Source organism: Channa argus, chromosome 2, assembly GCF_033026475.1.
Source record: "Channa argus isolate prfri chromosome 2, Channa argus male v1.0, whole genome shotgun sequence".
Lineage (NCBI taxonomy): Eukaryota > Metazoa > Chordata > Actinopteri > Anabantiformes > Channidae > Channa > Channa argus.
The window spans coordinates 18,335,907-18,356,790 of record NC_090198.1 but is presented as its reverse complement, the minus strand read 5'-3'; the positions used below and the strand labels follow the sequence as shown (position 1 = coordinate 18,356,790).

The window sequence follows — 20,884 nt, the reverse complement described above, 5'->3', positions numbered from 1 at the left end:
TCAGTCAGTAATGATAAACTGTAAACACAGTTACTCTTTCACCTCAGTCTGGTCTGTGTAATTACCAGAAGAATTTGGTTCCTGGTGTTTGTAACCCAAGATTTCTAACAGTATTTAATGAGCACAATAATCCAGACATACACTATAAACAGGATCATGACCAGTGCAATTTGTACACAATTTAAATAACTTCAAAGGTTATTAATGATCTCAATGGCAGTCAGTGTAAAGAGGCCAATGTCATAGTGGAAGGAGATGCATAAAAGATGAGTTGCAGTTAGGGAAAACTGCAAATGAGCCATAAAAACCGAGGCAAGTAAACAAAGTACTGCAGTAGTATAGGGATGACAATACCCTATGTCTTGAAATGAAAAGACCGGGCAGGCTTCATTTTGACCTTAGTTTTCAATTGTAGAGAATAACGTGCTTGAATAAGCATTTATCTGTTTGCTCTCCCTGATAGTTACACCAACATGAAATGGTGGTGATGGAAATATTTAACCTGCCAGATTCTCATTTATTAAACTGTGGCAGTGCTGCAGAGTAACACAAATGTAGAGACTGTTGTACCAAGAGGAATGAGGACAACAACTGTTTCAGTACAGTATGTGCTCAAATACATAATATACTTGGCTGTAAGAGATGTACTGTTCATTACATTGCATCGTGCATGTGTTAAGCTGCCAATTCAATTAATGAAGAAAAGACTAATTTATTTTAAAAAATTGCTTAAACAAGAGGGTCAGATCACAAACGTCAAACGTTTTTCTAATAAAGGGTGAGAACGGTTTGTCTTTTACAATAACCCAAAGCAAAGAAATATGAATGTTTTTAAAACGGAAATAGTTTTATCCACAAACAATCTATAATTTAACTAAACTGAGACTCAATCCTACCCCAGTCTGTGTGACTGTTCACGAGCTAGTGGTGCTTTGAGCTACTTAAATGCCAACATCAACACACTAAGATGCTCATGTCATGGCTTCCATATATACCAACTGTATAAAAAATATCCGAAGGATACAAAAGAAAATAAATGACAAATCGATTTAAAAATAAAGACTTCCTGCTTTACATCAGTAGCTTAGCATTGCCATTTGCAACGTGTAAACTTGTTATCATGTCTTAGGGATGTGGAAAACTCACTCAGTTTGATTAGTTTTTTATTACTGGTGTATTAAATCAGTACATAATGATTCTTAATAAAAAAATTTAAAACAAACTATGAAAAAGTTGCTTACTCTAGCGCACTGTGCCCCAAACCGTTTATCCTTTGCCCACTGACTTGCACTGAAGACATGATCTGGATTCTTACGATAATTAATTTTTTTTTCACTCACCCCTATAATGTTAGCGCTTAACTGCACTTAACTACAGCCCAGCAGTTCCTCAGCATCTTAAGCAGCCCCAAGTATTTACTTAACTGGTTGACCTTCAGTGTATCAATATGACCTCTGGGAATGTAATAACCCAAATGATTCATATTTGTGATCTAAGGTCACCATAGGAAAAGCTTGCAAAGATACAGTTTTAGACAGAAATGACAGACTCTTAATCTGTCATAGTTATTGCTGTGGGTATAGCATGACAGTTCATGTGCACTCATCATCTTCTCTACCGACCTTCATGTTTCATTTGGTCAGCTTCCTCTTCCTCAAGGCGTATATTATTAATGTATCTTTGTGTTGTTTATTTAAATGGAGACCATTAAGTTCAGGCTTTTGGACAAGATGCATAGACCTTCAAGTCATCTTTGGCAGCGTCTGGGAGGGCGCTTTGTGTGCGTTCCGACCTCAGTAAAGGCTTTGCTGTCAGCTCTGAAAATGTAGTCATATCTAAAGAAACATTACTGTAACTTCCATTTTCCATTTTTAAACTGATTTCCATGGCACTGCACATTCATCGGGTGTTAAAGGCCAGAACAGACCATTCCTCTGCTTTTCTGATTTTGTCAGGCAGCTGCAAATGCTCATTTGGCTTATCCAGAATAGGCAGTATTGGAAGAACCTTTTTTTTATTTTACAAAAAAAGACTGAGCTATTTTTTCTGTGCCTAAATGTACTTTGTAATATGCATTCAAGACTGCGGCTTTGTTCTTGTTCATTTATAGCATGTGGGCTTTGATGAACTGCAGGATTCGCCGCTGTAAAATTAATTAATTGGTTTAGTGTAAACGACTGTCTAAAGCAATATCTGTGAAATGACAATGCTGCAAAACTAGCTAAAATGTAACTATGTTCATTAATAACAAGTGCTGCTTACATTTGTGCAATAAGCAACTCTTATTTTTATATCTTTGGCTGTCTCTTTTAAATAGTTTAAAACCTCTGCAAATCCCCGCCTTACTGGGCACCATGCACAGAACTGTACAGTAGTAGATATCTGCTGTATTAGTGAACGGTGTTATCGTCTGTTTGGTCAAGGAGGACAGCTTGGGTTTACATAGCTTTAGGGTGCACAACTCTTACCTTCTGTTGACTGTGGTATACAGAGAAACTATGTCCTGTTAAAGCTCCACTGAATGTTTTCAGATCTTGGCTTCCCACAGAGCTCCTCTTCCAGTTAGCAAAACCGGAATCCCTCTTGGCTGCAAATATTTAGGCTTGCAAGGCCACAGGGTCTGTAATACTGGTTGAGTTCCAGACTGCATTCTCCTACATTCTTTAGAGAGGTCAAATTAACTGAGTTAGGGATGACTCTCCTCATCTTCAAAATATGTAGATGCTGCTATTTCTGACCACTCCATCTTTGTGGGAGAGAGTTGCCTCTTCTGTCTAAAGTGGATGCATGCCTTCTCTGTGACTGATTCCCTGCTGAACATTCACTCTGTTCCACTGTGTGCATGGAGAGTTCACTGTCTGAAAAATATTCTCAAAGCCATATGAAAAGGAAATGCGATTGGAAACCTTTTTTCTTGGTTGTGGCATGACACTAATTTACTTCCCCTCACACTTCCAAGGCAATTAGCTTTGAAGCTTCTCAGAAACTATTCTTGCACAAGTCGATAGCTAGCATAGCAAATAAGAATTTAAGCAGGTCCACTGGGCGACAGCTGATAAATATATCAAATGAGGTTACAGTGAGAAAGAAAAAGCTCAAAGAATAAAGAAAATATAGTTAAATCACTAGTTATGCAGAGAGCCAAACCCTTCATTAGTGGCCAGTGGTAGCATGCAAATATATTTCTGATTGCCTGTAAGTTGATGACCCCAACACTGCAATGTTACCCAAACATAAGTGGAGAATGATTCAGAAAACGTGATGACGTTAATTCATTATATTGATTGAGAATTTACCCTATGTAAATCACATTTTAGGGCATATAGGAATTGCTCTAGCAGAGAGTTGGCATCAGAAATCCTTTCACTTGCGTCTTTTTATGAGGGATGTGATCCTATATGAACACAGAAGTCAGGATCGAGCAAACCACAGCCAGTGGCCAGATGCAGCGGAAAAAGGTTTTAAGATGTTACATTCTTAATAAATAATACGTAAAGGTCTTTTTCTTAGTCCTTTGTAGGGTCCTGTTGAATGATTGACAAATTTAGGGGCTTTAAGGAGGCAAATGTTGGTATAACTGCCTTTCAAAGCAAAGTACTTGCACATGAAACTTCTCTTTATGGTCTCATAGCCTCCGATCGGTCAGCATGGCTGTTGTGCCTCCATCAAATATCCTTAACCTCAACTGTCTTCTCAACTAATTCAGAGCAATAGCACCATCTTACCTTCAAGGTCTTGCTCTCTACGTGCTCCCTTTTCTTTTTGAAATCTTATTATTTTAGCATCTAACAAAAGCTCAAGACTGTACAATAAGGACGAAAACTCACCAGTAAATTGAGTGGTTTCTTTAGATGTCTCAACCCTCGTCTTTGTCATGGTAACCCCTTCTAGAAATTGCACCTTCCCAGAATTGGCTCTTTCAGGATTTGTACCATGATTGTACTGGAAGGTTTGTATACCAGAGGGAACGTACAGTAGTTTTGCCCTCATATTCAGGGCAAAATGGGTTAATAACTATAAATACAGTGTACAGCTGCGTAGACAAAGGAAATTGTTCTAAATTTAAAAATATAAACTAAGGGGAAGTATGTGGCCGTCTCACAAGAAAGAAAATGACCCTTCATTTTCATAGTTCTAATTTACTTTAGGAATGTGCCATGCTCCACAAAGGAAGGAACAACTTATTTTAGGATTTTAGCATTTGGTACCAAACAAGAAAATGGCAAGAAAGCATCTACACAAAACAGACACAGAACTCCTGTGGTGACCATCCTGTACACAAATTAAGCATACACATAATTAAAACATTTATTGCAGTAGCTGTATACCTGTAGAGTAACAAGGATTAACTGTTTCAGTATCTGTGATGTCAAACACCCTCACAACGGACAAACATACTGCGATAAGCAAATCACTCCATCCCACTTAACTTCTTTATACTGTGACATAAATATGAAAGTGCTATACAAACTGAATGTCTTCTTAATGCACAAATCAACTCTATTCCAACAAATCAAAATGACACAAAAATGATCAAGTTAATTTAAAAGCTATAACTTTTAGCATGCTTTTCCATTGTGTAATTTGCCTTCCATGCTGTATAATAAAACAAATCTTTTCAGACAGTGGAATGACAGATGACTTTTCTTGCTTGAACCGATTTTCCGCACATGCCTTAATGTTTTATTTTGTTGTGTTTTTTTTTTTCAGTACCAACAGCTTGATTTTGCACTTTAATATCAATTTGATGTGTGTGATTATGTCTCTAATTTTGGCAAACATTCAATGCATAAGGCATTTAATTAACGGACAGGATATTCTTTGTACATGTTGTCATGTGTCATTTAAATAAGCATAATTCGGTGTTTGAAGAAACATCATGAAGGCACAGTGATCAGTGTTATCCTTACGTGTGATTTCTTATGTATGGAAAATAACAGTTTTTGTGGAAATAATACATATACATATTGTATATTAATAAATTGCAGGTACTACTGAGGGATTGGACTCAGTTAAATCACAATTTGAATAAAATCTATACAGTAATAAGATCGTTAGATAAAACATTTAGCCATTTACAAATATATTGCTATTTAATTGTACTGAACACTTTCAAAATCAGTTTATAGAGGACAGCTTTAGAGCTTTTCATTTTTATAATGCACATATTGAGCACTGACATCCTTCATACAAAATGTTTTTTAAAAAAGATTTGCCTGTGGTTCCGCAGTACTTGAAGAAAATCATTATGAAATATGGGGAACACTGAGCATATGAAGGGATGGAAAATCAACTCTAGAGTTTTTAAAGAATTGGGTAAATGTTTTAGGTCTTTCTCCAGTTAAAATTCCAAATCCTGATGACAAGCCAATATGATGACAACAGCCAACAACGGTCCTATTTCACTGTGGTTATTACAGATACATGATAGTGGTTAATAAGTCTTATTTACAAACACAGAGACAATGACGGAATAAACAAGTGTCCACTAAAAGTGTTGTAAGAACAACACTTTCTGAAATGTATTTCCATTTTCTTTGATTGTGTCGGTTAATATAGTCCTGAACAACTCAATAACAACCACACCACAAATATTTGTATATATTGGTTAGCCATGGTAGTTTTTTCTTGCAACTTGTTTTCTTTTTCTCAAACTTACGCATGTTCTTCCGCCACTTGTCCAAATCGCACATGGAGCGGACAGCAAATGTTACTGTACGCTGAAGAAAATCCATGGACAGTCATAAAAAAGTTGAATTAAAGAGAACACAGCGTAAGCACTATAGTTTCGTGGCCGACATGGTACATGTGGCTATCACACAGCAGAAGCATCAACTTAGGGGGAAGAGATGAAACAAGAAAGAAAACAGAACAGGAGCTGAACTCGGGTAAGTTGCTGCATCTCTTTACTGTGTCCAGATGATAGGACGTCTCACAGCGCACAAGAAAAGTCCGTCTTATAGCTGCTGGTCCTTTGGGCTGTCTGGACAGGAGGTTGGCTGGCAGGACTTCAGGCTCACCAGTGGAATATCAGCCATGCCGCTGCTGGTGAAGTGTCCCTCTCCGCTCCCAAACTGCTTCCTGTTACCAAAATGATCTGACCGCCCACTCTCATTTTTCCAGGTTCTGGTCAGAGTATGTCCATTGAGTAGTTTGTCCTTCGGACCCCATTCCCTCTGAGACCCAAAGCTGGACACGGGTGACTTGGGCTGCTGGTAGGATCCCAATGTCGGGGGCATCCAGCAGTTGTCTGAATGTCCCAGGACTAGACACTCCTGTGTGCACATCTCTGTAGCTTCCACTAGGCCACGAGGTCCCAGAGGACCGTCTAGAAGAAGAAGACATAAAAACAGGTCAAAATGTATTAAGATCCCTTATTGCTCTTATAGAGTTTTTTTAAAAAGTTTCAGACAAATCCAAATGCGCTACAAAAACTAAAGCGCTGAAACTTTAATGATGATATACTGCAAACTGATGTGTTTCTCAAAACACTTGGTTACAATTTGGGAAAGATCATGTTTTTTTTGTAAAATAATGAAATATTACTCGGTGACTGCGTGAGACAGAATGTGTTTAATTTATTAACATGTAGCAAATACCACAATTTCTCCCCATTTTTTACCAAAACAGTTTCAGTCTCAGCACAACCATCTCTATGATCGGTGGTAGTAAAATGTAGTACTTTGCTAACCAGGGAACTAGAAATTACATTTTCTTTTTTTCATATTCGTAAAGCATGAATGCAATTTCAGCATTTCAGTTTTCAGTAAAAAGCAAAAACAAAAAAAAAGTTAAAAAAAAAGTTTGTGTCTGCATGTCTTAGTTATCAAAGGGCCTCCAGCTCACATATCAGGTCCAGGTTATACAACTTTGGACAGTGTTTGAATGGCATATGTTAAATAGAAATGATTTCATGTTAGAAATTAGCCAAAGCCCCTTTTCCAGGGCAAAGAAAGAAAGGAATTGTTGATGGTCAATTAGTACTACAACAGATCATCAGTGAGACGTCCTCACTGGCCTTATTTTACCACCAGGCTACACCTCTAATGAATATGCATCACCAGTCAGACATAAAAATAGAAACTATTTCAGGTTGTATTTGTTTGTTTAAACATGCATAATGCATTAAATTTAATGTAGCTCCTTTCTTTTTTGTTTTCCTTTCTTAAAAAAGCTACCAATTCTGTCTGTGTCTGTATGTCAAGCTTCAAAAGGTAATGAATTAATCAGTTTTGTCCTAAAATAGAAAATGAAACCCATTTGTCATAATTTTCGGTTCCTTCACAAATATCTAACTGGCTGATGGGCAGGCTCTGCTATGTAATAAAAGGACTTTGTTTAAACTTCCTACCAGGACCTGTGTTTTTTTTGTTGTTGTTTTTTTTTTTTGGTTAAATTCAATGTACTTCTTGTACAATCTAAATGTATTTTATTTTAACAAAAAGTTTTGCTAGGAACAAAAACTCTTGTGTGTTTCTATTAAACAAACAAACAAAAAAGGTTAGTTGAGAGGTAATGGGGTTAAAGTGTATGTACATTTACAATTTTATGTGTAATTATTGTGTGATACAAATAGCTAATTAAGCTTCATTGAACATTTTGAACTTAATCAAAAGACTTTGTGTAAAATAAATTTTACAGTAATTAGCTCGATCACTCAGAACCAATTAACTCTCCAGTTTAATCTTGTGTTTTATAGTTGATACCCTTTTTGTCAAAATTTGCTAAACGATGATTTGAAACTCAGCAGAAAACTTATTTCTAATTATTCTTAATTTCTTCTGACTCAAATGGTGAAATAACCTAAACAATTTACCTAAAGCATAGTCTCATTCTCTGTGACAGAGCCTTGGTGGGTAATTGATGTTTGAGACAATTCTAGATCTTTAGATTTAAAGCTTTAATTTTACTGCCATCATTGAGCACATATACATTTTACAATTAAAATGCTTCCTCTGTATTTAACACGCAGTGAGCTGCATCGACTTAGCTAGAGCTGAGTGTCTTGCTAAAGGACACATTGTTCATGGGCTGGAATTTTAGCTTAGTAAATTCCACATCCCAGCCCGATGCTCTACCCACTGATCCACTGCTGCTAATAATCTTATATTATTGACCACACTTTGCACCTGCTAATACATCATAATATAAGAAATCCCTCTGCTCTACTAGGTGAGCTATTCAGGTGCTTATAGATCATATTCCACTAACCTCTAATAGCTGGAATCTGGGTTTTGACTTTGAAATCCCATTCTGACATATGATGTGAAGACAGCTGTGGCCCAAAGAAAGATTTGGTCACTCCTGCATGAATGTGGAGTCCATCACAATAACAGACAACTATAATTGGCAAGTGAGGAGTCTAACCAAGACACATATTATCATAGCCGCATGAAGAACCACAGAGAGTAATAATACAGGGTACTCGGGAGACGGCAGGATGAATTTCTCAAATGAGATTGTAGACGAGTGAGTAGAAATCTGGGGAGCTGTTAAGGAAGAGAGATGGAGGAGAAAAAGATGCTGCACGTGTACATGGTGTGCAGTGTAGAGCAGAGGAACTATTTACAGACCTGCCAGCTATGTGACCTTTTGCTTTTTTGTATCGCTTGGTAAATGATTATAATGAGGGATCGATAATGATGATGTCACTGATGACATTTCCTCCAGCATTTTAATCTTGAGGTGTTTGGAAAATAATGTAAATGAGGCAACGGAAACCTTGGCTAACATGTGAATCAGAGTGCATTTGTATTTGAGATTAACAATTTAGGTATTGATTACAGCAGAATTTTATGAATGTATTTTGTCTTTTTTTTTTTTTACAAGGACATGTTCTGCTTTGCATGTAGATTGGTAAAATCACTGGCCCCAGTAAGCAGAAAAGGATCATTTGAATCAGCCATTTCACTGCTAATATCATCACACCTGCTTTTCCAGACAATATAGAAACAGCCTGATTGAATGACCACTTGAGGTATAAAGTTGAAATGATTTATTTAAAAGTTTACCAGCAGATAAAATATAGGCCAGTGACTCCCAGGTTGTGAAATTTGGATCTTAGGGGGTCTGCAGTTGCCATTTTTCACCCTGCGCAGTCAAAAACACAGAATATGTAAACATACATTAAGGTCAAGCCAGGGGCGGCGCCAGAGCAACTTAGGGTTCAGTGTACATGTGGACCTCGGGAGCCTGGGATACAGTTAAACTCAGTGTCCATTTTCAACTGGGGCTTCACTGGCTTTCTAGTGATGTGTATGTAGATGGATTTATGTCTTTAACAGTGTGCAGGAATATGTTGTGCCTTTTAACTGAGAGGAGTCTTTTTGAGGTGGAGACACCTCCCACTATTTATTTTTCCCTCCAGGACAGACTTCCTTATGTTTTAGGAAAATGACTGGAGATTCAGCCCCTGTGTGTAAACTAAACACACACTGTATTAGCCATTGTCTTGTGTGTCTCTTTGTTTACTGGTTTGCACATTGTCATTAACCTAGTGGCTTGACCTGTTCAGTGTTATCATATTCAGGTAATCATAATCAATACACATAGACACAAATCTTTATTTTTATCTTTCCTTCCTGCACAGATCTTCATGACCATCCTGCCTGTTAATAGAGCACTGTGATTAAATATTGACAGAAAATGACCATCAAGGCTTATCAGCAGAGCTTTTTCTGATTGTCTTGTGCCCAAGACTAAACTTTACATTGTGACTTCCCAGTCTGTAATCAGAATGACATCACATGCCGTGCGTTGCCATGAATAGGTTGCTGATTGAGCATATTACCAGTGACACCGAATTTCATATTTTGATTGTATACTACATTCTTTTGCTGTTTCATGCACAGTGGCATAGCTGTGCCTGCAAATAGTGTAATCAAAAATCTGTCACTCCTGAAATCCGGGTGACTTTGAAAAGCCCGGGGGGTATCATCCTGCTACTTCTGCTGAAACCTTGAAGAGCTGTGGACAGATGATAAGCACCAGCCCACCATGACACTACAATTGTAGATAAGAGGCCGCTGGGCATGTACTCCATTGTGCTCCTGCTCAACAAACATACTTATAAATCTAAAATAGATGCCATCTGACCTAGTGAAATGTAGAAATTGATCTTGTTTGTGACTTTAGTATGTTGATACTCTTACTAAGAATGCTGAGGAAAAGATACCTGGATCTGGGTTAGGGTTAAGTAGAAACACTACAGCACTTTTGTTAACATGTTATTTTTTTTACATCTATGGCTTAAAAGACTGCACAGCATCAATAACAAGCAAATCCACACATAAACAATTTTATGGAATAAAATTAGGAAGCTAAAAGTCTATTTCGTGATATATGAGTGTGTCAGAGATGAACATTTATTTTTCTACTTTTCTTATACTCATGCAAAGCTGAGACAAAGGATCCTTTTTTAACTGCTTCAGTCAGAGATCCAACATACTGTACCTCAGTTTAACAGCATCTGCATGTGCATTCAAGTCATTTTGCAAATTCATGGCTCTTCTATATGGACAAAGCAGCAAACGCAACATCATGTGTTCTTCCTTCGTACAAAATTTTTTGCGTATTGTTTGGTGCTACTTTGTCTCCATGAGCTTGTTGCTCATGGTTACTTTTCTCAAGAAATCTACATTCTCCCTGCACATGAACACGCAGGCACGCATGCACGCATGCACGCACACACACACACACACACACACACACACACACACACACATACACACACAGTAAATAGCTGGTGGCTGATGTTTGGTGCAGAGCCCCTGAGTGCTTTAAATAAAATTGAGGCACAGGTGTTGAGGAATGCAGGGGATTCAGAACTGTGTCAGATGGTGCTGACTTTTGCTTACAGCACTGTGCAAATGTTGCAGATGTCCACAAAGACAGATAACTTAAAGACAAAGAAACCATTAGATTGCCTCCTGATACGGAGTCATTAGGATGAGCTGGGGGCTGGTCGCTTTAATTCTGCGGTAGCTGTTGAATAAATGTGAGCCATGAGCAATTGCTATTTAACGATGGACACTTTGACCAAACAGCATTCACATGCCTCTCTTTCAGTCCTCCTACTCAGCATCTACAGATCACAGAGGTTACAGAGGAGGAGAGAATCATCCTCATTTTTAGCCAGAGGTTCTTTGCAACTATACGGGAGTATTCTTGTTTAAGTCTGCCAGCAATTACTAATGAGATAACGTTGGGCTAATTAATTGGATGCACACTATCAGTGCTGATGTAACAGTCTCATACCAACAACCTACACCCTTCAGAATGGCAAGGGGGAACAGGTGGAGAGGGAGTAAGAGTGATGGAGTGCAGGCGATTTAGTGTCCATAGGGCTTGTTTATTTATCCATGCTGTTAAGCATGCCCAGATGTTGTTATTTGGGGACAAATGAGGCTTTGTTTTGGTCCAGCATGGAGCCTCAAAGCACCATGCTGCTGTCTCCAGCTGCCAGTCAAAAACCCACAAGATACATCTGGCAAATTAATTCTCTATTTGCTTTAGATTTGCTGTAGGGTTTTTTTATGACCGCTTCATCCTCCACAACAAAAACATGCATACATACATTCCTACATGTACCATCAATCCATCCCTATATACTGAATCAAAAGCTGTATTATGAACATCTTGTATTCCGAAAAATCCAATTTACACAAAGAATGAATATAATCTACACGTCTTGAGAAAAGTGTCAGTGCTATAATGGTTACTGTCCAACAAGACGTAGAATTACAGCTATATGTAGCTCTACAGCAAATGTGAAAAGAGGTCCTGTGATCTACAGTAAAGGCTATCTGAGGTTGGACAGATCTGCAGAGTAGAATGGAGCAACATGCTGGATGCATCCTTGAGAGAATACTAGTCTAGCTGATGGAGCCTTTCTAGTGCTCCCTTTGAGGCCAGGCAGAAGCTTCTCCTGAGATGAGATGAAGGTCAGGAAGGAGTCGAAATAGAAAAAGAACAAAAAGCTTTAGAATGCAAGTGAAGGGTCGTCAGAAATGGAAAAAAAGGACGGAGAAAGATGAAAAAAAGTCAAGAAAAGAAATGTAATAAAAATAAAAAGGCTGTCAAAAAAATGAAAAAGACTGTTATTTACATAATTTCCATGATCACTCATAAGTATTATTGGCTTAGACCTCCCTTAAAACTATTCTCAGATCAATTTGTAATTCAAATTTTCATCAAAAGATGCTCTTTATTGGACCCACACATGGTGTGAGCATACATATGTGCTTTTTTAGGTTTGTCTGATTCTTGGAGGAAATAGAAAATAACAGAAGAAATGTTACTTCTTTTTAGAAGTCACAGAATAAGTCTCTTGATTTCACACTGGACATGCACATGTTACATATTGTTAATATAGCTATAGCATATAAATTTGGATATGCCTTATCACCTTATATTACGTGCCAAGTCTGTTTATCTAATGCCTGCATTCAGTATGTAGGATTGGCCTCGTTTTTTTTTTTTTTTTTTTTTTTTTTTTTTTGGTTTGTTTGTTTTTTGTTTGAGACGCTTTCTAATTGTAGAGTACAAGTGTCTGCATGGGCTCTAACAGGCCTCGCCATGCGATGGTAATCACAATATTTAGACCTTCAATAGAAATATATTAGATACTGTAATTTTGTGTTCATTCCTTCCTGTTCAAATTCACCTCTTTTGCAGTCTTGAGTGTAATTTATGATGATCAGCTAGAAAAACTCAAGTAATAAATATTGGCTGTATTTTATTATTTTTTTTTATCTCCAATGCCCTCTTCACTCAGTTTTTCACTCAAAATTCCACTGCATCACTCCGGGGTCTTCACATCCACTATAAATGGAATAATCTATCAAAGAGGTTGAATGTTGATAAAGTCACATTAAAAATTAAACTTGTTTTAGGAGTCAATATAACTATATTTTAAAGCTACTGTAAGTTAATGTTTCCTCTGTATGGACTAGTATTGATTATTCATTTATAGATATTGCACCAGTGAGGTTGTGTTTTCAAAAGTTTGCTTATTTCCAACTGTACATTTTAGATTCTAAATTTCTAAACTAATTAGAATAAAGATGATAGTTAATATGGGGTTCTGATATTTTATGGATTGGGAAGAAGCTTCTAAAAAAAACATTGTGGGCAAGCCATAGAGTCTGCAGAGCAGGGTGTGAGGAATGCTGCAGTGTAACATCACAGGGGAACTCCCTTTCCTGCTCATCTTCTACTGTAACTTACAATTTATTTTACAGTTCTGTGTTAAGCCATCTCTAGAGGTTCTTATGGTGCATTTTAAGCTGCAGCACTGAGAAGGAGTGGAGGAGCCTGGTGTTGTGTTTGTCAGTTGGAGCAAGGAGAACCATCATAGTAGCTTCTGGAACACAAAAAACTACTGCAGCAGTTAAGTTTAAGGTCCAGATCAAAATCAAAATAATATTGCGTTGTTGTGTAAAACAGCAACAAAGTATTTTGGCTGAATTTTCTACCATATATATGCAAACACACATCCCATTTACCTAAAATGGACATACACCCCATTGTGGCTTTCCTTTGGCCTCAAAATGTAATTTGTGTTATGTGCGAGAGTTTTTTGTTTGTATAATATCTCTGGACAAATATGTGTCATTACGCATCTGATGTAGCAGAAATGTTGGAAAGGATCTGGGCCGACTCCCACAGATCAAATGCAGTTTAACCAAGTGCAGCATTTCAGAAGTGTGGTGCACCTAACAACTGTTGCTGAAATGGAGCATTGACACATGCTGACATATCACATTTACTCAAAATGCAGTGCATTAGAAATGGTCAGGTGTTTAAAATTGTACTCAGTGGGAAGATTCTGACTGCTGCAGTATCTGAGGCAAACAAACAAAGGATGCAAAATGGATCAAGGTTTACTTTGTCTATACCAATTGACCAAAACACTTGAACCACAGTCCCTGGTATTGGATACAAACTTACTGTAATGGCTTTCAAAAAATGTCTTAAAGGGGAACAAGCAACTTGCAAAGTGTCAGCATATACAATGAAGATGTGGTGTTGCAGCAGTTGTAGATGTGCTTGGAGTTTCTTAAGTGTACTTATCTGTTAGCATAGAGAAATGGGGCAAAGAATATGGGATTAGACTGTTCTTAGGGAGCTTTGGACCTTAAGTGCAGGCAAAAGATTATATATTTTATCAATAAGGAAGACCACAACATTGTTTTATGGTGTTGTGCTACAAGAAAAAAGTGCAGAAAGCATTTTTTAATAGCCAAACTAGTAGAAAAACTGCTGTCTGTGCTGGAGGCACCAGCAAAGGGAATGATGAGGCCTAAACTCAACTCCATTGTAGAAAACATCTTCCACCCCATGTTGTGAGATGAACCTACATCTTCACTCAGCGTACAAACATGTGCCTGCAGCCATAGCAATGCACACTACTTTAAGACCAAGCAACTCAGATCTAAACCAACTAGAGAGGAAGTGAGGCAGGGCATCTAACAGAACCGCACTGCAGAAACTAAACACGCCACCACGGACTTTTAACAACTGTAGACATATGTGCATAACAATCCAATAAACCTTTAGCTTTTAACTGTAATGTTCCAGAGATGTTTCTGCATATTACTGCAAAATCTCTGCATGAATCTGCCAAAGTTTACTGTAGCTATAAGCTTTGTTCACACCTAGGTAACTTTCATTCATTTATTCCTGAGTTTCATCAGAAAATTCATTTATCAGACAAAACGTTGCATCTTTGACAATTTACAATATGGTGATTGATGGGCACCTAATGTTAGACCAAAAAGCATATGTTGAAGCTAAAGCTTGTTTTTCTAAACCCTACTCCTTACATGACATCTTTATTCTTTCCCAGATAAACGATACCTAGGAGTTCTCCAAGCAATAAACAAAACAAAGAAAGAACAAACAGGAAGACAGCATTTCACTGAACAAGTTGTTGCCCCTAGACACAACAATTATAAAAATATCTTTTTCAACACATTATTTCTAACTATCTTCTTAACCCCACTGAGAGTTGTACACATTTATAAATGATTTTCAATTTTTCTAAACATAATGTTTCGTTTAAGAGTATAACATCTCTTTCTCTTGAAACCTATTTTATATATTCTCTGGTAGCGCTACTACTACTACTATTGCATCAAATTTTATTACCTGTGATCTGAGAAACAGATGGTTTGAGTGTTCTCAACAAGAACGTCCGTTGATAATTCTTACAGCTCTCTTCTGTGAAATGAAAATTTGATTAGTATGGGTTTTATGGGTACTTCTTCAAACCTCTACACAATAGGTGATGTATGGAACAATAATTGCACAATACAGTATGTACAGAGCTTTCTCATGTTGAAGATCTTCAACTTTATATAAAACTGCAATTTATTTTGACAGGTGTAAATTCACTATATATGTGTGCTTTTAACACAGCTTGTTGTCAATGATGACTCTAAAAAACATAATTTTATTTACTCTTTTCATTTAACCCTCCTATTTATATTTTAACATCCTTATGTATCATTCAGTTACAGCATAATTGTTTTTGCAAGATACAAAGATTCACTTATTTCTGTTTGAATTTCTCTTTACAATTCATTCAGCACACTATCCAGAACAACAATGTTTATTGTCACTGTGCACATAAATACATATTTCACATGCATGCTGCAATGAAATTCTTTCTATGCATTTAAGCCATCTGCCTAGGGGGAAGGAGTGGGCAGACGGTAGAAGCACTCCGGTGGACTACATCCTGTGTCGACGCTGTATTCTGAAAGAGATCAGTGACTGAAGTATTGGTAGGGGAGAGTGAAGCCAGACAACACAGGATGGTGGTGTGTAAAATGACTCTGGTGGTAAAGAAGATGAAAAGGACTAAGGCAGAGCAGAGGATGAAGTGGTGGAAGTTGAAAAAGGAAGAATATTGTGTTGTTTTCAGGGGGAGAGCTGAGACAGACTCTGGGTGGTTTGGAGGTGCTTCCAGATGACTGGACAACTACAGCTAATGTGATCAAAGAGACAGCTATTCGGGTACTCGGTGTGTCATCTGGAAAGAGGAAAGTGGACAAGGAGACTTGGTGGTGAAATGAGGAAGTTCAGGAGTGTATGCAGAGTAAGAGGTTAGCTTAGGAGAAGTGGGACATTGAGAGGTTTGAAGAGAGTACACAGGAGTACAGGGAAATGCAGCGTAAGGTGAAGGTAGAGGTGGCAAAGGCCAAACTAAGAGCATATGAGGACTTGTATGATAGGTTGGACACTAAACAGGGAGACAAACAGATAGAGATGGGAAGGATATGCAGCAGGTTTGGGTGATTAAAGATAAGGATGGAAATCTATTGACATGTGCCTAAAGTGTAATGGGAATATGGAAGGAGAACTTTGAAGAGTTGATGAATGAGGAAAATGAAAGGGAACGAAGAGTAGAAGACTGGTGACTGGTTTGGAGCAGGAAGCAGCAAAGATTAGTAAGAGTGAAGTAAGGAGGACGTAGAAGAGGAGTTGGTCCTGATGACATACCTTTGGAGGTATGGAAGTGTCTAGGGAGGTGGCAGCAGAGTTTCTGAGTCAGTAGATGCCCGAGGAATGGAGGAGCAGAGGAATAAATGTTACAGAATACATACAGTATGTGTGAATGAGAGGAACCCAAGTGGTAAGTGAAGAAGGTGCAGGAGGGTCAAGAGGTGAAGAGGTGAGCGCAAACAGGTTGGAACAGGTCAGGTGTGTTGTGTGACAAACGAGTATCAGTGAGAATGAAAGGAAAGGTGTACAAGATAGTGGTGAGAACAGTGATGTTGTACAGGTTAGAGACAGTGGCACTGAAGAAAAGACAGGAGGCAAAGTTGGAGGTAGCAGAGCTTAAGATGTTGAGGTTCTCTTTGGGAGTGACGAGGATGGACAGGATCAGGAATGAGTAAAAGAGACCAGATTGAGGTGGTTTGGACATGTTCAGAGGAGAGACTGTCAATATATCGGTAGAAGGATGCTGAGGTTGGAGCTGCCAGGCAGGAGGTCTAGAGGAAGACCAAAGAGGAAATTTATGGATGCAGGGACAGAGGAGACGAAGTTAGTTGGTGTGAGAGAAGAGGGTGCAGATAATAGGCTTAGATGGAGGCAGATGATATGCTGTGGCGATGCATGAAAGGTATTAGCTGAAAGGAAAAGAAGAAGAAGGTAGAGTAACTATGGTCTTAGGCCTGACCCCTGTGGCACTACATAGCAAATTCTAATGCACTATTATTTAGCTGGACATTGTTATGTAGGGAAGCACAATCGCAGAGTAATAAGAGCCTTCACCTCACAGCTTAAAGGTCTCTGGTTCCAATTTACCTGCTAGCTGTGGCTTTTCTGCGTGATTTTGCATGTTCTCACCGCACTTGGGTTTCTCCGGGCACCATGGTTTCCCTCCACAGTCCAAATACATGAATGTTAGGTTAATGAGTGAATAAACTACCTATAGGTGTGAATGTTAGTGTTAATAGTTGTTGTCTGTGTATGTCTCTCTGTGTTGGCCCCGAAATAAACTGATGACCTATCAAGGTTGCACTCCACCTCTTTCCCAATGACAGCATGGATAGGCTTCAGGGCCCATGTGACCCTCGACAGGGTAAGTAGTTACACATAAAGGATTGATGAACATTGGTATTTATTAAACAGGCAACTCTGCAGCCATGACTGTGTAATACAGTAATACTGTAAACAGAAAAAATGCATAGTTATCTATTACATCTGTACTAAAGGAGGTCCACAATGGACAGCAAGTTATCAATGTGTATGCATTATGTGTAATGTGATTTGCAATACTAATCAAGTCCCAAACAACGCATGGCCACAAAGCTGGACTTAAATATTAAAACTCATTGTTACGTGAACAAAACACAAACTTCTCTGTTTAAAATATAAATATTTAGGAGAATGATTTTAGTTGACTTGTCTGAAAGACTGTTTTCACATCACTACCATCTCTGATACAACACATCTGACATCCAGACCTTCGGTTTGATAGATATCTGTCCTGCCATGATCCATCCATCAAACCATTCATCCTTCCATCTCCATCAATTCACCCATGAATGGCAAAAATTAGTCATTCCATAACTTTGATTATACATTGATTTTTATATGATAATTAAGTGTAGGATACAAAAGCAAAGGCACTGCAGCTGTTGAAAGCCCATGTGTATTGCATATTTAAGGCATAGCAGAACTGAAATTCCCACGATAAAGATGTAACATATATGTGAAAGCCTAAATGTAGATAAATGAAACTGGTCAATGTCAATAAGATGCCATTGCTTATTTATGCTTGATATTAGCGTAAGCATGTCCCTAACCAGCAATGCTGGTTAGGGACACAGCTTATTGTTGACACAGCTTATTGTTTATTAAAATACAATGTAAACTCAATTTAAAACATATAATATACAAAATCCAGTGATTAAATATATTAAATACATTGATTAAAGTGATTAAATAAAAGATTTAGCAAAGTTGTAGGAATTGCGGAGTTGTAATTTGTGTTTTTTGTCTCTGCATGAAGTAAAGATGGCAATACAGATTTGCAAAACACATTTTAAATTGCTGTTTTACACAGCTGAGTGCAAGTGCTCAGTCCCCATGACAACAATAGCTTTGTAGAAATTATTTCTTCTCCCTCACTAATCTTCCACTGCATTAGACTCAGCCACTGACCTTGTAATCTAATTTCAGTTCTAAGTCAGTGAATATGCCTGCTCGTCTCAACAGTCGATCAAATCCATTTCTGGTCAAACACCCTTAGTATAACTGATGATAACAATGGATCAGATATATGATTACTGATTCAGTTTTTACGCTTGTCCCTTATTTATTTTTTTGTTTATAATAACAAGGACATTTATATGATCTTGGCTCCAGTTGGCTCTGTTGCATCTTGTTAGGACACTAGTCATCTGTGACAAACTTCATGGCAAGGCCTGCCTAAAGTGGAGGGCTGATATGCTATTCATTAAATATACAACCCCATTCCAGAAAAGTTGGGACGTAAATAAAACGCAAATAAAAACAGATTGCAATGATTTGCAAATCTCATCAACCCATATTTTATTCACAATAGAACATAAACAACATATCAGATGTTGAAACTGAGTCATTTTACCATTTCATGGCAAATATGACCTCATTTTGAATTTGAAGAAGATGGTGATGTTTACCATTGTGTAGCATCCTCCCTTAGTTTAACAACTGTCTGTAAGTATCTGGAAAGTGAGGAGAACATTTGCTAGAGCTTTAGTAGAGGAGTGTTTTCCAACTCTTGTCTGATGCAGGATTCTAGCTTCTCAACAGTCCTGGAAATTGTTGGGAGATTTTTTGTTTTATGATGTGCCAAATGTTTTCTATTGGTAAAAGCTCTGGATTGCAAGTGGGCCAGTTCAGCACTTCTCCTGCTAAGCCATGCTGTGATGAATGCAGTATTTGTTTTAGCGTTCTCAAGCTGAAATATGCAAGGCCTTCCACAAAAAAGACGCTGTCTGGATGTGAGTATATGTTGCTCTAAAACCTCTGTACTTTTCAGCATTGATGGGGCCTTTCTAGATGTGTAAGCTGCCCACATCATAGGAACTAATGCACCCCCATATCACTAGAGATGCAGACTTTTGAACTGTCCGTTAATTATAAGCTGTATGATCGCTCTCCTCTTTTGTCCACAGGACACGGCCTCCAAAAAGAATTTTGATTCATTTGACCACAGGTTTTCATTTTGCCTTAGACCATTTTAAATGAGCTTTGGCCTAGAGAACACTGTGGCATTTCTTGATCGTGTTCACATATGGCTTCTTCTCTGCATGATATAGCTTTAATTTAAATTTGAGGATTGCACAGTGAACTGTGTTCACAGACAGTGATTTTGGATGTGTTCCTGAGCCCATGCAGTGGTGTCCAGTAGAGAATGATGCCTGTTTTTAATGCAGTGCCGCCTGAGGGCCCGAAGATCAAGCAGATCAAGTTTTGACCTTCGGCCTTGTCCCTTGTGAGATTCCTCCTGACTCTCTGAATATATTGATGATATTATATACTGTATATGGTGGGATCTTCAAAGTCTTCACAATATTATGCTGAGGAACATTTTTCTGAAATTGTTTTGTTTGTTTTTAGATGCAATTTTTCACAGATTGGTGAACCTCTGCCCATCGTTACATTCGAGAGGCTCTGCCTCTCTGAAATGCTTCTTTTATACCCAGTCATGTTACTGACCTCGTACCAATTAAGCTAATTAGTTGTCAAATGCTTCTCCATTAGTTTTTTATTTGCAGCAATTACTTTTCTAGCCTATTGTTGCTCCTATTCCAACTTTCTTGAGATGAGTTGCTGCCATCAAATTTAAAATTAGCTAATATTTTCCATGAAATGGTAAAATGTCTCTGTTTCAACATCTGATATGTTGTGTTCTATTGTGAATAAAATATGGGTTGATGAGATTTGCACATCATTGCTTTCTCTTTTATTTAGGTTTTACACATCTTCCTAACTTTTTTGAATTGCAATTGTAATATTCCCAGAACAATTGCTAATAAATACAAACCCCATTTACGGAAAAGTTAAAGATAAAGATAAACAGGTTTTTGTTTAATTGCACAATTTTTGTAGAAGACAAGGTTGACCCTGGTGATTTACCATAACACATACATTTGGGCATTCTATTTTTATATATTGGGCATATAGATTATACAGAAAAGCCTTAATAATGTCATACAGGACAAGGGTCAGCATGGCAACTCTGAGCAGTCCACAGCTACACAGTCCCTAGCTGGCCCTTTCCCTATTTCTCTTCTGGATTCACTCAACACAACCTAACAAAAAGAATGAGCATCAAGGACGAGTAAATGGCCAGCAGTGCCGAATTTAACAGATATGGTGC

At 37.9% G+C, this 20,884-nt stretch overlaps 1 protein-coding gene across 8 annotated transcripts in view; it reads right to left on the bottom strand.

Annotated features, from left to right (window-relative positions):
• Positions 1 to 4,290: 4,290 nt before the first annotated feature.
• The window catches only part of LOC137122626 (protocadherin-9), a 200,063-nt gene continuing 183,469 nt past the window's right edge, over positions 4,291 to 20,884 (bottom strand). For 4 of the 8 annotated variants that reach the window (XM_067496127.1, XM_067496126.1, XM_067496130.1 and 1 more), the window contains 2 exons: positions 15,151 to 15,222; positions 4,291 to 6,328 (listed from right to left, as the gene is read on the bottom strand). In XM_067496127.1, the coding sequence (XP_067352228.1) occupies positions 5,958 to 6,328; positions 15,151 to 15,222 (443 nt within the window). In that variant the 3' untranslated portion in view covers positions 4,291 to 5,957. The remainder of the gene's footprint in view (positions 6,329 to 15,150; positions 15,223 to 20,884) is intronic. The other 4 variants (XM_067496129.1, XM_067496128.1, XM_067496131.1 and 1 more) reach the window with 1 other exon arrangement.